This window comes from Chionomys nivalis, chromosome 5, assembly GCF_950005125.1.
Source record: "Chionomys nivalis chromosome 5, mChiNiv1.1, whole genome shotgun sequence".
NCBI lineage: Eukaryota > Metazoa > Chordata > Mammalia > Rodentia > Cricetidae > Chionomys > Chionomys nivalis.
In genome coordinates, this window is record NC_080090.1 from 14,677,869 (window position 1) to 14,693,322 (window position 15,454).

General features: G+C 48.6%; 1 protein-coding gene across 3 annotated transcripts in view; it reads right to left on the minus strand.

Annotated features, from left to right (window-relative positions):
• Nucleotides 1-15,454, minus strand: part of Itpkb (inositol-trisphosphate 3-kinase B) — a 93,212-nt gene that overhangs the window by 52,303 nt on the left and 25,455 nt on the right. Inside the window, exon 1 of one of the 3 annotated variants that reach the window (XM_057770038.1) lies at nucleotides 13,798-13,818. The exons of the other annotated variants lie outside the window; for them this stretch is intronic. Coding sequence (XP_057626021.1) covers nucleotides 13,798-13,812 — 15 coding nt within the window. The 5' untranslated portion in view covers nucleotides 13,813-13,818. Of the gene's footprint in view, nucleotides 1-13,797; nucleotides 13,819-15,454 lie in introns of those variants that run through there. 3 annotated transcript variants of the gene reach the window in all.

Sequence of the window (15,454 nt, forward strand, 5' to 3'; positions counted from 1 at the left end):
GGGACGGAAATCTGAAATCAGAACGCACCAACGACTGTTTTGTGTGATGGATTCTGTTGTTCCCTGCCCTGCGTCAGTCCATCTTATCTCACGAAAACATGACAGCCGTGCTGTGGGTTGAATATGTCCCTCAGCAGTTAACAAGCTGGAAAGAGAAGCTCCCAATTTAGATGCTCACATATATGAAGGTAAGACAATTGGGAGTGAGTTAGGATTGTATGGGTCATGAAGGTTCGGTCCCAGTGATGGCACCCGGAGGACACCGTAGCTGGTGTATGTGATCTTCTCACCATGGGATGCTCTCAAGACTTTAGCATCACAGTCTGTACGGGTCTACAGAACCCACTGCCTGATGAGGTGAGAAATCCTCAACAGAATGTTCTGTGCTCTGCAGAAGCATGAGGCAAATGACATCCTCTTCTTCCTTAGCCACTTGGCCTCAGGCATCTTGTTACAGAAACCAGACTAAGATGATCACCCAAGCCAGCTCTCATCTAAGGTCATGACTGTGGCTCCCATGGTTCACAGGAGGCAGATCCACCTTTTTTGAGTTAAATTTCCATTTTCTCTTGGATAACTCGAGTACATCCCAAATGTCCCCGTGCCAGTGCTCTTGGGAAAATTTAAATTATCCAATGGCCCTAGGCACAGTAGGGCCCACCGGGGAGAGCTCTGAAGAACGCACTGTGTGCTCATACAGTCACGGCTAACAATCTTTTAAGTGTGGATACCACTGTGACTATGGACTAAAGGTGGGAAATGTTTGCCCAGTGTTTTGTTAAACTTGGGGGCAAGATTATACAAGCGAATTGTGACGTTTGCGGGGAAGCGTAGACATGGTCTCGCAAAGATCAGGTCTGAGTGGACTAAATGCAGCCCCAGACCAGGAAGGACATTGTGGGAAAGATGTTTAGATGCAGAAAATGAGGGGAATAGCCCCGCCCTGAAGTAGTGCTGGGTATATAATTATATAAAGGGAGCTGCTGAAATGGGCCCTGAGAGCCCTGAAGGCTGCTCCTCTTGGTGCCTCACCGGGACCCCTGTGAGACCAATTCTATTGCCCTATGTACAGCTCCTCTAGTCTGTGAGGAGCAATTGCAAGGGTGTAGCACGATGCTCTTAACAGTGGGTGATCACACGGCATTTGACAGCTTCTCACATCCTAGGTCACTTAAGCCTCCAGAGTCAAGAAGGCAAGGGTCACTGTGCTTATGCTACAATTGAGGACACTCGGGCTCCGCCACCAGCGTATGAACGTGAGCAATCTTCACACTAGGAACTGGCCATCTGCTGTCCTGTGTGGTGGGTAGCACTATTCCTCTTGGCCTCTACCTGCCGACCAGTTACCGCCTTGACAGTGTGAGAATAGAAACGTCTCTAGACATTCACACACACACACACACACACACACACACCCCACACACTTGTGTGTGCATGAGCATGTTGAAAACCACTCGGCTAATCATTGCTTTAATCAAGTGTGGCCACTGAGTTAATCAAGCCTTTGATCTGATTTATTCAAGGTCAAGGTTAAGAGGTTCCCAGGGCCATATTTTGCTATAGGCTCCTTTATGTTTCTTATCCTTTCCAAGAGGCGGGACAATAGATGCAATAAATCACAGAGATCAAGAGTCGGCATTGTGTCAGATAAAATGCTAAGCCAATGCCAATAACAAAAGAATACGAAGGTCCATATTTTGGAAATGGACCGTGCAAAGTGAGGCTGGCATGGGCTTGACAGCAGTTAGTGTATATCAATTCCTGGGGGTGGGGAGGAGCCCACCCCATGAAGAATCGTCTTGTATGACTCTGAAGATGCCCACATGACCCTGAGCTGCCCTGAGGCAAGAGGCATCTGGGCATCTTACCCCTGGGCGGGCCCCATTTCGCCAGGAGCCTCCCACCTCCCTCACATGTGAACTCTGGCCCTTCTGTGGACAGCGGTGGTGGCAGCAGTCATACATGGCACCGAGAGAGAAGAAAGAGGAAGAGGTAGAGGGCACGGGGAAGAGACAGGAAATGAAAGGATGGCAGCAGGACCACCTACCACTATGAGGTCCTCTTCACAACCACAGGATGGGGAGGGGAGGAAGAGGGGAGAAGGTGGGGACATAGGGGCAGGGGAGGGACACAGAGATAAAGACGGAGCAGAGGGGGAGGTTAATACACTTAGCTTCCAAGATTCTTTCTCATTTCTCTTTTCCATCGTGTCATTCCTGCTCCTTGCCTAGACTGCCCATTACCCAGTCACCAACGCTCTTACCTGCCAGTCTAGGGAATTCAACACTCTGGATTAAAAACGTGGCCCGACCAATCACTAGCGGTGTGAATTTGGATCAGTTTTTTAATCTTTCTAGTCTCCACACCTATAAGACTGGGATAACAGTGCCGATCTCCTGTTTGGGGCCTTCTATTAAATAAAAGCTAAACTGTAAATACATATATAAAACTATTGGGCTTTTACATACACACAAAAATGAAACCCACAAGACTCTGCACATGGAAAGTGCTCACTGATATCTTGTATTGGTTATAACCTAGAGCCGTGGTAGGCAGGCAAAACCACAATTTACTACATAGAATGCAGGTTTCTACCTCATATAAAGCCAAAGTGAGTGGGGGCAGTGGTGGCGTACACCTTTAATCCCAGCACTCAGGAGGCAGAGACAGGTGGATCTCTTAGTTCAAGGCCAGCCTGGTCTACAGAGTAAGTTCAGGAGAGCAGGAAAACATGGAGAAACTCTGTCTCAAAACAAACAAAAGAAAAGAAAAGGTTCAGAGAAGAAGCAACAGGTCTGAGGAAACCAGTCTCTTGAAAAGCTCTGACCGGAGTATCACCATCCTTAGCAGCTATCAGCTGGCATTTTCCCCAGGGTCCATTTAGGGACAAAATGACTACTACTAAGGATGCCTGACATTCCCCCAACCCCAAAAGAACTCACACTTGACATTAGTAATGGGGGAAAGAGTAAACTACCTTTTTACCCAGCTAGTGCTCTGAATGTTTTCTATGTGTCTTATCATACCCCCCCCCAAAAAAATCCTTTTTTCTTCTGGTGACAGGGTCTCTTTATATATCACTGGATATCCTGGAACTCACTATGCAGACCAAGCTGTCCTAGTCTCTGAGATCCACCTGCCTCTGCCTCCCAAATGCTGGAATTAAAGGTGTGTGCCACCATCACCTGGCTAGTTCTGGCATTTTGGAGCCAAGCAACCACAGGGGTTCTATGGTCTAAAATTCCCCTTCTAGGGGGAAAGGTCACTTTGAAGTGGGCATGGCTCTACATCCTCAACCAAAGACCTGGACCTCTTAATATCACTCATGAACGATGGGAGGAGTGCCAGGAGTCAGGCGAGGTGTCTCTCTGGCCCTAATTTTCTAACTGCCAGTGAGGGCTGGCTACTTCGATCCAGGAACCGACAGAGTCTGAGGCCTCCTGACATATGAACTCGGCTTTATACTTTACCCACCCCGCATATGAACTTCAATGCCACTTTCCCACACCTCAACTGCAGGGCCCAGAGAAGGCAGAGGAGAGGTGTCAAGGCAATACCTGCCCACACAGCATTAACACAGGAGAGAGAGCTTCCATTATTTCGGGCACAAAACTCAAAAGGGTGTTTGTAAGAGCCGCCCCAAAACACCACAGTTCTCTGACTGCACAAGGGTCCCTAAGAGAAGCCAAGCCCTCCCAGCGCAGCCTTGGTCATGGCCACAACAGACTTCCCCCAGGCCACAGTCAGAGGTAAGGTCTCCCAGCTGTGCTGTCCAGATAGCTAGAGAGACGCAGGCTCCAGACTGGAGCAGCACTGTGGACTGCAGGACAGCTCTGCCCGGATTGACTCAACCCATTCAATCTTGTTTTTTGTTCCTTAAATGTCATGGGTTTAACTGTCTAGAGTCCAAGAGGAATCATCCAAACTGCATGGTTCCTTAGGGTCACGAGATCTGCCTGGTTTAATCTGTGTTTCTACAGGGCTCAGTACGATGCCTGGCACGGATCAGCTGTTCAGGAAATTTCTGTTGATGTGGGAAAAGAGGAATGTTCACTGTCTCCTTAAGATCCCTAAGACCACAACTGAAACCGGGCTGACCCCAGGAGTCGGGGGCAAGGCAGGGTGCCGAGAAAAAGGTCTGAGACACATGCCTTTGGGACCTGTGCTGTCCCACAAAGAGGAGGGGCTGAGGCACTAAGGCTGGGAAGCACAACGCTTCATTTCGTATCTCGGGTCCATTGACCCTTCTCTGGGGAAATCAGAAGCAGATGACAGGCTCTCTCTCACATACGACTGAGTTGTTACTAAGTCCCAGGAGGCTGGAGGAAAGTGGAAGAAGCGTTTAGGGTGCGGCGTGGGGGTGCAAAGGAAGGGCTGCTACCTGGACTCAAAGTGCAAAGAAGACACGCCTGGCCTGCAGAGGTCCTGGCATCCAAGATGCCCCTCCCCAGCCGGCTTCTCATCCCACCTGACTTGCTCCCACCTGGCATACTCACAGGTGTGCTGGGGCTCCAGGAAGGGCCCTAGGCAGGGCTAATGTCGTCACTCTGCTCATCTCCCAGGCTGGACCTTCTCCAACCCACTGTTTCTATACGCAGCAAATGAGGAGCGCTGAGCTTGGCATCTCAGGACAGAGAATCAAACCAGTCTCCTTGGACACTGAGGACTGCTGGGAAGGCCCAGGAATGAGCTGCCAGGGAAGCACAATGCTATAAGCTTTTCTCCCGGTGCCTTGAACTCTCCGTGGCCCTCTGGCCTCCTCCTACCCCCACCACCTCCCATAAGGAAACAGCCCTGGCTTTTTAACATGCTGATAATAAGGGCCTGTTAGGCCAAGGAGGAGGAGACAGTGGCAGCCAAGAGGAAAGTACCCAGTGGCCATTTGCTTAGTTGGCAGGATGGCAGAAGCAGCAGCCCCCTGCCACAGCACTGTGACAGAGAAAGTACGGGTGCGAACTCTGGGCAGGGACTGCTCAGGCCATGGCTCGGAGATCATTTCTGAGGGTGTTTGCAGCAGCCCCTTCTCCCAGCCCCAGGCTGCTGAGAACACTGACACCCCCCAATCACCTAGACCAGAGGCGTGTGGAACAGCTAAGAGATCGGCTTGCTTCCAGGCAGCCTTTGTTCAAGCCAGAGTCTTCTCTGATACTTAAGTTATTTAGCCCCTGTGTCTCACTCTCCTCGTCTGCAAGCAAGAGAGATATGTTAATAAGCACTTACGTCATGGGGCCATTTTGAGACTTAAAATAAGCGAAACTATCCACATCATGTAGGGCCCCGCCATGTTTGTGACTCGTCATTATCTTTCCCGCCTTCCTGGGAAAGTCTCTGGAGACTTGGACAGCCTATGCAAGGCCACATGTATTACCGGGTCCCTCTGGGAGGAACTTTCACAGAAGATAATCCTCTTGCCTAAAATGCTATTGCCCAATTGGCTAGGCTGGGATGGAAACTTGGCCCGTGACCTCAGCCTCCTTCTTCCCATGCATTTGTTGCTGCCTGAGGAACACCAGCTTGGGCTCCTAAGGGACAGAGCAGCAGCCTAGAATCGAAATGAGAGAGACGGATAATGCAAGAGAGATGGGGCACCTTGCCATGGCCTGTGGGCTTCTGGAACTTGCAACTTTCCTTCTTCAGACTCAAGTAAGGGCACTACAGGTGCCCCTGCAACGAGAACCCAGACAGCAAGCAGTCCGACACAGCTCGCGGTTCATGCGGATCTAAGTGCAGATGAAACTTCTCCCCGTGTCCCAGCTGTCTAACACTGAATGCTCACGCTACACCACACCTAGGAACGTCAAATGCTTTGGATGCCATGATCAAAAGCTAGCTGGGCTGTGCAGCTACGGGGACTCCCTGCCACAGAAGGTCAGATCCTCCTGGAAGGCGAATCACATCAACAGAAGAGCACCAGCCAGGCTCTCTGTGTTTAAGCTTCTTGCTAACAGACCTACTTAAAAACTTGACTTTCCTCACCTTCTCCAAGGACTTCCCCAACTCTTACACTCTAAAGATCCACAGCACTCAGCAAACTGTCAGCAAGGCAAGGAGGGATGAGAAACGTGTTCCTAAAGCCCACCACTGAGCAGGCATGAACAAAGAAAAAGCACACCTTAGGGACCTTCACTCACCCCCCTGACTGTGCGTGGAGCAACGGAAACCTCCGTCTCCACACCACATCAGGGAATCCTAATTCTGCATAAGTCAGAAGCAACAGCCATTTCCTGCTCACCCATGGCTCCCTGATCAGAAGGGCCAGTCCTCCCTTCTACTTCCAAGCCCTAAACACACATGGAGAGTGGGCTGCAAAGGGACAGAGACAGAGAAGCAACGTTTGTTCCATGTGGAGCAGGGCAACCGCCCTTCTCAAGAAAAAGCATCCTGCTGCCTGGCTGTGAGATACAGAAAGCTCCTTTCCAAGGGCTGTCCACATTCCTCATGGAACCTCATCACGGCTGTCATAAAGTACCGGCACTGTGTCTTCAGAGAGGACTGGGGTTGGACAAACTGGCATAGTAAACGCCTACACTTTATTCCGTCACTCGCTCGCGTAATCACATAAGCCAATCATTCAGCTCCAGGAACCACTGAAAGCATTGGGCAGGTGGTTACAAGGGCCCATTCCCGTGTGCCCGCCCCCACTAGACTAGTTAGAACTAGAAAACCTGATGGGTGTGTGCCAAGACAAAAACAGTTTAAAGCATGCCCCCCAACTGAGGCTACTGTCTCATGAGTAGTTTTTCTGCCATGCCCCCACCATTTCTGGTACTTTCCTCTGTTTCTTGCCCCCAACCTCAAGGAACTAGAAATTCGAATTTTATTCCTTCCTAATTATACATTCTTCTCTGTAGTAGATAATTTATACAGGTCCTATGTGAGGGGAAACTTGGAGCTGGTATAGCTGCAGGGGGTGATTTATTCTGTAACAGTAAAATGTGTCCTGTGTTTCAGTAGCTTAAACACTGAGGTCTAGGGCACTGGAGATTCCACTTCACTTGCCAAAGGCTAAGTGTGTATGTTTAAGTGAGAGAAAGTGATTACGACGGAAAACGGGGAATGTCTGAGTGGGTGAACGAAAAAAAAAAACAGTAGAGATGTTGCTAGAAAATCTGACTGCACTCCTAGTCCTGGCGCCCACGCACGAGAAGGGCGGAGTGCCAGCATCCTGCGGTGAAGTGCTGAGCTTTGCAAAAACAAAGGCGCTCTGCACTTGGGCCTTCGAGACCAGCCTACATTTCTCTCTTCATATTTACAGGCATCCGTACATTAACCGATAGATCCGTGGTCCTTCCACCCTAGCCCAGGCAGGTTTGAGCTGCAGAGCTCTCAGATCAAAGGAATCAAGCCTGAGACACCCTCGTCCAGGGTTGGCGCTGCAGATGCCATCAGTCAGCACTGAAGCCGCAAGCAGGCCAACCCGAGTCGAGGGGAGGGGAAGGGTGCCATTGCTTCGCATGCGCAGCAGTAGGAAGCTGTCACGTGACACGGAGACGTCCCGTTACCTAGGCGACAGGGGCCTGACCTGCTCCAAGGCACTCTGGGTGCCTGCTCTCTCTATAGGAGGAACAGAGCAAAGCCAACTGTCCCATCGCTGCCACTTCCGCTGGTGTTGGAGAACGGCTGTGCTTATGTTTGGAGGTCCCTGTTTATAGAGTAGGCACAATACTTTGTATTGGTTTTGAGGGGCAGGGGACTGAAGCAAGGGGCCTTATGCATATTAGGCAAGTGTTCTATCACTGAGTTACACCCATTCCTTGAATTTTATGAAACAGCATAGTTCCATTGTGTAGCCCAGGCTAGTCTCAAATTAGCAAGCCTCTTGCTTTTCCCCAGGGGCTGGGATGGATTATAGATGTGCATCACCATAGGGCTTTTAGGAGAATTGCAAGGGACACTTTGATTCTCAAAGACATCTTCTGTATGCTTTTCAAAAGCCCAGATGCAACAACCTTTGGGGCCAGGGCTGCTGATTTTTAAAATCTTCTTTTCTTGGGGTGCTACAATGCCCAACACCATTGGCAGCCTGCAAAAGTCATGGGTTCTGCATCCAATGCCTTACCTTAGCCCTGGAACTTTTACTTCCCCAGATTTCAGAGGGCCTGTGTTTAAGTATTGATTGGTTGTATCTTGAAAATTCAATAACTCAGTCTTAAACTAAAATCAGTGTTCCTTCTCAGCATAAAAATAGAGCCCCTATACTAATTAGTAATAAATGTTCACAGTACAAGTACTTCAGAATGTTTAGCCTGCCATAAAAATCCCATTACAAATTATTAACTTATTCAATTAGGTCTCCAATGTCATTTTACATGACTACGAAAGTACTAACGTGACTTATCTTTTTAGAACATTATATAATCCGGGCTAGCCACTGCCAATCTAACTGGTTATCGATTGCTTCTTGTCTATGCTGTAATGCAAACACTGCTGGTGAAGATGAACAAGACTGGACGAGAATTGCCCGCCTTTTCCTGGATCACAATGAAAAGCTGGACAGGCAGCAATGAGCAAACTGATGTGACAAAAGCCCTGGAGATAAAAACGACAGGGGAGTGAGGTTTATGAGGCTGGAGACTAAGCAGCACCTCATGTTGGCAGGCTGACAGCCAGGCCTTTTCCGAGATCACCAACTACTCACACACTAAGTGATGGGTACTCCACGCCACTGTACCCAGTAGACTAAGCCATTTATAAGAGAAAGCCTGTAAAAATCACCCGGCTTCAGGTTCATCTGAAATCCTGAACTGGAATGACCTTTCTTAAAGGCTTTTTACCCCACTATGGAACAAACTTCTCCCCAAACTCAGATTTTGAGAGTTACTACACGGGTACTTCAGTAATTAAAACACGGTCACGCTGCTGCTCTTGCTTGGCCAAGATGTTAAATGTTTGGAGATGAATTTCCAGAAAGGTGGCAAATAAGGGCAACATTTGCTAACCATGGTCAACCAGAGAATCTAAGAAAAATCCAAGGTTAGTAGCTGAATGACTTCATCCTTGAGGCTACGCTCTGATATGGCCAACACATCCTAGAACTCTGTAAACATTTAGGAGCAAATTCCCTTATCACAAAACTCACATTTTCCAGAAACTTTCTGGTGGCCAGAGGGAGGGAAAAGAGTCCAGAAACACAAAAGTTGAGCCAAAGGTTCTGATTCTCTTTGCCCCACACCCTACCAACTTCCTGGGTCAACCCCAAATATGCAAAACACCAGTGTACACTTCCAGGCACACATCCCATCAGATCCCCAAGAGAAAGATTCCTGTTTGTGATGCCGGTTTACTGTTCCAGGTGGGAATGCTGGGGGGTTTCCTCCCCATTCCTGAGAGCAGATCTCTGTCACTGGAGTCACCCATGAGGACACCCCACTGTCACCTGCCAGACAGGTCACTTGAGGGATGACATCTCCAAGTACCGGAGCACCGAAGTGTCTTACACAGCAAGCCCAGAGTGGTGGGAGGGCAATGATGGAGCAATTTTTCTGCTGCCCTCCAACTCCCAAGCACCTTTATGCTCACCCAAACACCAGCTCAACCAGCCTGTTCCCTCTATTCCAAGCTGCTAAGGGGCTTTGAAGAGAAGGCTAAGAGTTAATCTGGCAGAACTTGTCTCTGACTCTTCCAAAAGCAGGTGAGAGATGCCTTTTCCCTCCCGTGCAGCGAAGGCAAGAGAGCTTACCAGCTCCATTCCCTTCCCACAAAACTAGCGGACTTCAGGGCTTCCGTCAAAAAGCAGAACAAAATTTTAAAGGAGTAACTTGAACCAAAAGAGCACAGTATCACAAAATTGAACACGACACATATGACAAAATAGTAATAAAAATAATCAAGAAAACAATAGATTAAAACACAGTTAAATGTGTTGGGCTGGCCAGTGGGTCCCTCCTAGTTCAGTACAGGAGATGCCCTTTTACCCATGTGCATCCCTCGGTTCTCTGACAAGAAACCTTTTAGAAAGTCTGAAGGGTTGTCACAGACCAAGAATTCTTTGGGTTCCAAGCCCACAGGCTAGCATGGAGACAATCTTTAGTTGTAGGCACCCTGGGAGGCAGAACGGCCTGTGAAGAGTGCCTTTCTCCAAAAGAAAGTGTCTGACCTTCATCGACATCTCAGAATGGTGCTAGACACACGTTGAACTCTCCGAGCTGGACCAGCTCTTGAATTCATGGGTAAGGCCCAGAAAAGTAAATTGAGTGCTTTGGGTAACAGGGCAAATTATATGTCACCTTTTAAAGCTGGTTGGGGCCCATGGGAGGAAGATGCCACACAAGCCAACAGACCTTTTCCATTTCAAATGACAAGGATTCTGTTCTCCAGACGCCACTGTCTGGCTTTCTGGGCCTGGGCGTGTCAGTTGCCACCCTGCTGCTGAGGTGGACACACGGCCAGAGGACTAGGGTGGCCTGATACGGTCACCAGCAGCCAACTCACACTCCTAGGCACCGGCCCTCAGCTAAACTGTCACAGAGGGCTCAAAAAGGATACCCAAAGCCTGGTCTCCCCAGTGCACTTCCAGGCTCCACAGACCCATAGCAAAAGCAGCTTACATATGAAAAAAAAATCAGTAAAAAACCATTGCCTAAGATGGTCTCCATTTTCAGGCTAATTAAGAACAATTTCCAAAGAGAGAGAAAGTGTGTGGTGTGTGTGTGTGTGTGTGTGTGTGTCTGTATGAATGCATTAAAGAGTCTATTAGTCTAATTCAGAATAAAAGCTCTGTTGCAAAATAAAGTGCAATTTTCAGATACTGTCATGGGGTAAAAAACATTTGTCACTGACACAATGAAAGTGTAGGGCACACATGCACAAAACTGGGCCTAAATCCACAGAACTGTGGTCAGTGGCTGCTCCCAGTCATAAACAACACATGCATGTGGATAACTAAAGGTCACCAGGACAAGAAGACACAGGACCCCTCTTGAAAATGAAAGGACTGAGATTTAAAAATATATGAAACAAGCAGATAATTCAAACTTCAAGTAAAACTCAGTGGCAGAGGGGCCGGGGAGACGGTTCAGTGGTTAGGAGTGTGGATTGCTCTTGTAGAAGATGAGAATTTGGTTTGCAGCACCCACGGCAGGCAGCTTATAAATTGTTGTAATTTCCGGTCCAGGGACTCCATTGCCCTCTGACCTCACAGGTCACCTGTACCCATGTGCACATCCCTCTCCCTAATACACATAATTAAAAATAAAACACCTAAAAAAAAAAAACCTGGCAGAATCAAATGCAAAGGAAAGTATCTGTAATTCCAGCATTCGAGGAGGCTGAGGCACAAGGAGACTGTCTCAAAAAAAACAGCAAAAACTTGCAATGGGAAAAGGCAATGTTTAGGCCTTGCAGCTTTTCCAGAGAGTAGCTTGGGGAAAGCTATACTTTCTCTTGACCTTTGACCCCATGCTATCCCCAGGAAAACATTGCCCATGGAAGTAAACGAAAGCGAGAGGGAAAAGGACACATTTTAGGAATATGCTCCTACATCTATGGTGACCACTGTCACCATGAATGGCAACTATCCCTAGGAAAAAAAGATGTTGTCAGGGAGATGGCTTACTGGGTAAAAGCACTGTCTACATGGGCATGACATCTAGAGATGCCCAGAACGCACACAAAAAGCCTGACTGCAGTAGCTTGCATCTGTAATTCCACTCCTACGTCTGCGATTGCACTTCTGCAGCATGACAGGCGGGAGTCATGGACAAGAAAATCACCCAGAAGCCCATGCGTTAGCTAGCCTGATAGCCAGCTTAGCAACAGAAACAACCAGAAGATGAGAAGCAGCTCCCCAAAGTTGTCCTGTGACCTCCCATGGGCACCACGGCCGGTGCATGCCTACATACGTGCACACACATGCACAACGTACACACACCCAGACATCAGCTTGTGGTTCATCAGCATATGCTCATTGCAGTTTGCCAAACATGAGGGATGCGCGGTTCCTCTCATGGAAATGGGTTGCCAAGACAGTGAAATGAGACCGTCTGTGGAAGACATTTAAAACCGCACCTGTCACCTAAGAACTTGACCAGAGTTAGCCATGACTGCTATAGTACATTCATTTAAAATGGCAAACAGATGGCCTATGCCAAGATGTGAAGAGGAAAGTGTGAAACGGTATTAAAATGATGGAGTAAGAGGTAAGTTTCCCTGTGGTGAGGCGTGTAATCCTAACATTGAGAAGGCAGAGACAGGAGGATCACCATATGTTTGAATCCAGCTTGCTCTATGTAGTGAGTTCCAGGCCAGACAGGGCTATATCATGAGACCCCCACATTTCAAAAGCCCAAAATAAGGAAAAGAGAAAGAAGTCCAAAAAATGCTAAAATCAGATTGCAATTGTACAAAACAAAATTAGGCAATTTATCATAGGCCCAAGTATGATTAGAATGAGTTAAATTGTTATTTTAGACGTGGTTCTCTGTGATGTTGAGTTTTGAATTTGAAAACAACAACCTTGAAGTCTTTGTAGAACGAGGCGGGAAGTGGTGGAAGGGCCTGGTGTCGTTCGCGTGTGTGCATCTCCCCCTAAACACTCAGCACCCGAGAAATGCTCTAGCAATAAGCATTGACTGTTATAGGTCATTACTGTAACATAAGCTGACTTTGCACACAAGCATGTGACATGTTCAGCTCAAAGGCACACACAGGAGCTCTCTGCTGGGAGTTCCAGATAACGACATCCTGGGCTTAGCCATCAGCAGGGTGAGCCACCCTTTCTTCTTCCTGGGTGGGAGGCTGTCAAGTCCCCAGTCAGACATCAAGACCTGCAGCAATCACCCTATGACCACCGACGGACAGAAGACAACACACCGCGGGTACAAGAAAGAGTTGGAAAGGATACAGGGCTGAACAATGAACTTTGCTAATAAATTAGCTGATACTGGAGCTACCTGTGTCGGGAATAACTAAGATGAGAGGAGACATTTTCTTATTGTTTGAGCCAAGAGAGTTGCAATTTGCCACTAGTCAATCGGGAAACAGGAACAGCTTTCTGATGAAGGCCTGGTGGGCCTATTCAGCCCTAGGTCAAGGTTGTGACAGGACCCTCACTTTGTCCCTTCTTGGGGCAAGCCAAGGGTAGGAGAGGAAGAAAAGGCCCTGGCACATCCATCCCAGGAGCTGTGCCCAGGTCAGGGTGCACCACCAGACTACAGCTAGCAGTTAGCAGCCACAGTAACTGAGTCCCCATATCTGACCCTTTCCCAGGGTCCTTCAGAACCCTCTGAGCCACCAGCTCTGTCCTTTCTGGATTCACTCATTTCACAACAGCTGCCGAGACAGCACAGGTTGTCTGGCTCTGTTTGAATTTCAGACAGCTGACGAAAAGTAGGTATGTCCCATACAGGACACTTCCTCCACCAAAGACCTCTGCCACACATCAGACACAGAGATGGTCTCCCTGGTCCAGTAACTGTCTGGGTCATTCCGGGTGTGCCTAGCCTGACCGTAGGAGGACAGCCAGTGTCTGTCTAGCCTCTTGGGATATCTCATCGGTCTGGGAATGTCTGATTCAAATTTTATAGTAACAAACAAAAAAGTGGCAGGGCTTAAAATGTATGGGTAGGGCAGGCATTACCATGGTCCTGAGAGGACTGGAAACTATGAGGTGGGAGGGTTGGGGGAAGGGCACAGTGGCTCCTGACAGCTATGCTCCTTCCATGAGAGCTTGCAATGAACAGGATGCACTGTAACCCCCCAGCCTGAGTGTCTAGTGTGAAGCACCCATGATTCCAGTCCCACAGTGGAAAGCAACAGTGGACAGAGTGTCATGATTGTGACAGCTGTCTACAGACCCACCTTATCTGTGGTCATGTTGTCCTCAGGTCTTTCTGCACCAGGCCATGTCCTGTCCTACAGCATGATCCCCTTGGGGCCAGGGACAATGTTTAACTTGTCTGGTGCAGCCCTGTCTCTCTGCTTGCAAACAAGCCCTTAAATAAAGCTGACTGGGAGCTTGGAACCTCATTTCCTGGAACTCTGCTTTATGGTTCCTGTCTTGTATCTCTAATTGGTCCTGCCCAGAGCCAAACGCTAGCCCAGAACTGGGGACGTAGTAAGTGTTTGCAAAGAAATAATTCCCTGGCAGGGAGATTCATGACCGACAAGCCACAAAATTGACTCACAGCCCAGTGACAGATGAATCTGTCTCCTCTCCTCGGACTGGATAACTTCTAAAGTTTGGGGTGGAACTGGTCACAGGGACCTTCAGAAGGACAGAAAAGAGACAAGAAATGGAGTGTCCTTGATCTCAGCAATATTTTTTTTTCTAGAAGCAGGAGGGGAGACTAGACAGAAATTACGGGCCAGAAGGAGTCAAGCTGGGGTGTCTATATAATTTTCAGGGCCCAGCGCAAAGAGAAAGTACCTCCTGACTAGGAAGCAGGGGAAAGTGCTATGAGATGTTCCAAAACATCTCTCTCAGTCTCTACCCCACCCCGCAATGTACGGTTTCTTATTTGCCATTCACCACTATCCTCATCCTCAGGTGGTCTCCAACAGTGCAGATCCTCACCGCACCGCAAGCAGAGAAAGCCCCTTGACTCAAAGTCTCCGTACAAGTCCTTTCCCACCAAGCGCCAGCCAGGCACAGGTCTTCGCTACCCATTAGCTCACCAGTGGAGAAGGGGTATCCAAAGTCATCGTACTTCACACCCAGATGAGCCTGCTATCTGAATCGGGAGCAAGCTGAACGCTGGACTCTACCGAGCAGCCTTCTTTGTGTCTCTGCCAGCTAAAACCTGCTTTGGTATATCAAGGGCACCAGCCCTGTCCCTCCTTGACCCCTTGTCTGGGCCCCTTTTGAGTTCAAGGTGCCAGCAATTACCAGCGGAAGCAAGAGGGAAGACAGGTTTCCCACCGAGGGGGCTCATGCTTCATTGATGAAGCACAAACTTAAAGACCAATTAGTAAGAAGTCTCCAAACACAGCGTACTCAGCCCCAAGGGTGACGAAGCTCCCGAGAGCATGAAGCTCCTGAGAGAGAGCACAGGGCCTGGACAACTCCATCACCACACAGCCAGGAGGGCCATGCCAGAGGGAATAATGCTTGTTAAGATGAGGAAAGAACAGAAAAACAAACAAACAAACATGAAGATTCTCCAATTCATTGAGTATTAAATTACAGCTTTATCACTTCAAGACATTAGGCCAACACCCTGCCCGATGCCTGCACAAGACATTTCCATGTCCGCCCTGTACCCATTTCCTTCCCCAGGTCCTTCCACTCTGGCTTCTGTCTGCTTGAGGTTTTACCAAAAGGAGATAATTCCTGGCAATGGATATTAACCAGTGCCCAGACCTGGCGCGTGCATGCGTGCGTGCGTGTGTGTATGCAGTGTGTGTATATGGGGGGGGGGGCGTGCAAAAGAGAGAAGAGAGAGAGAGGGGGGCAGCAAATGATTTGAAAGTGTAAGACCTATCCTACCCAAAATGTCAGTCAAGCTCCCTTTGGCAA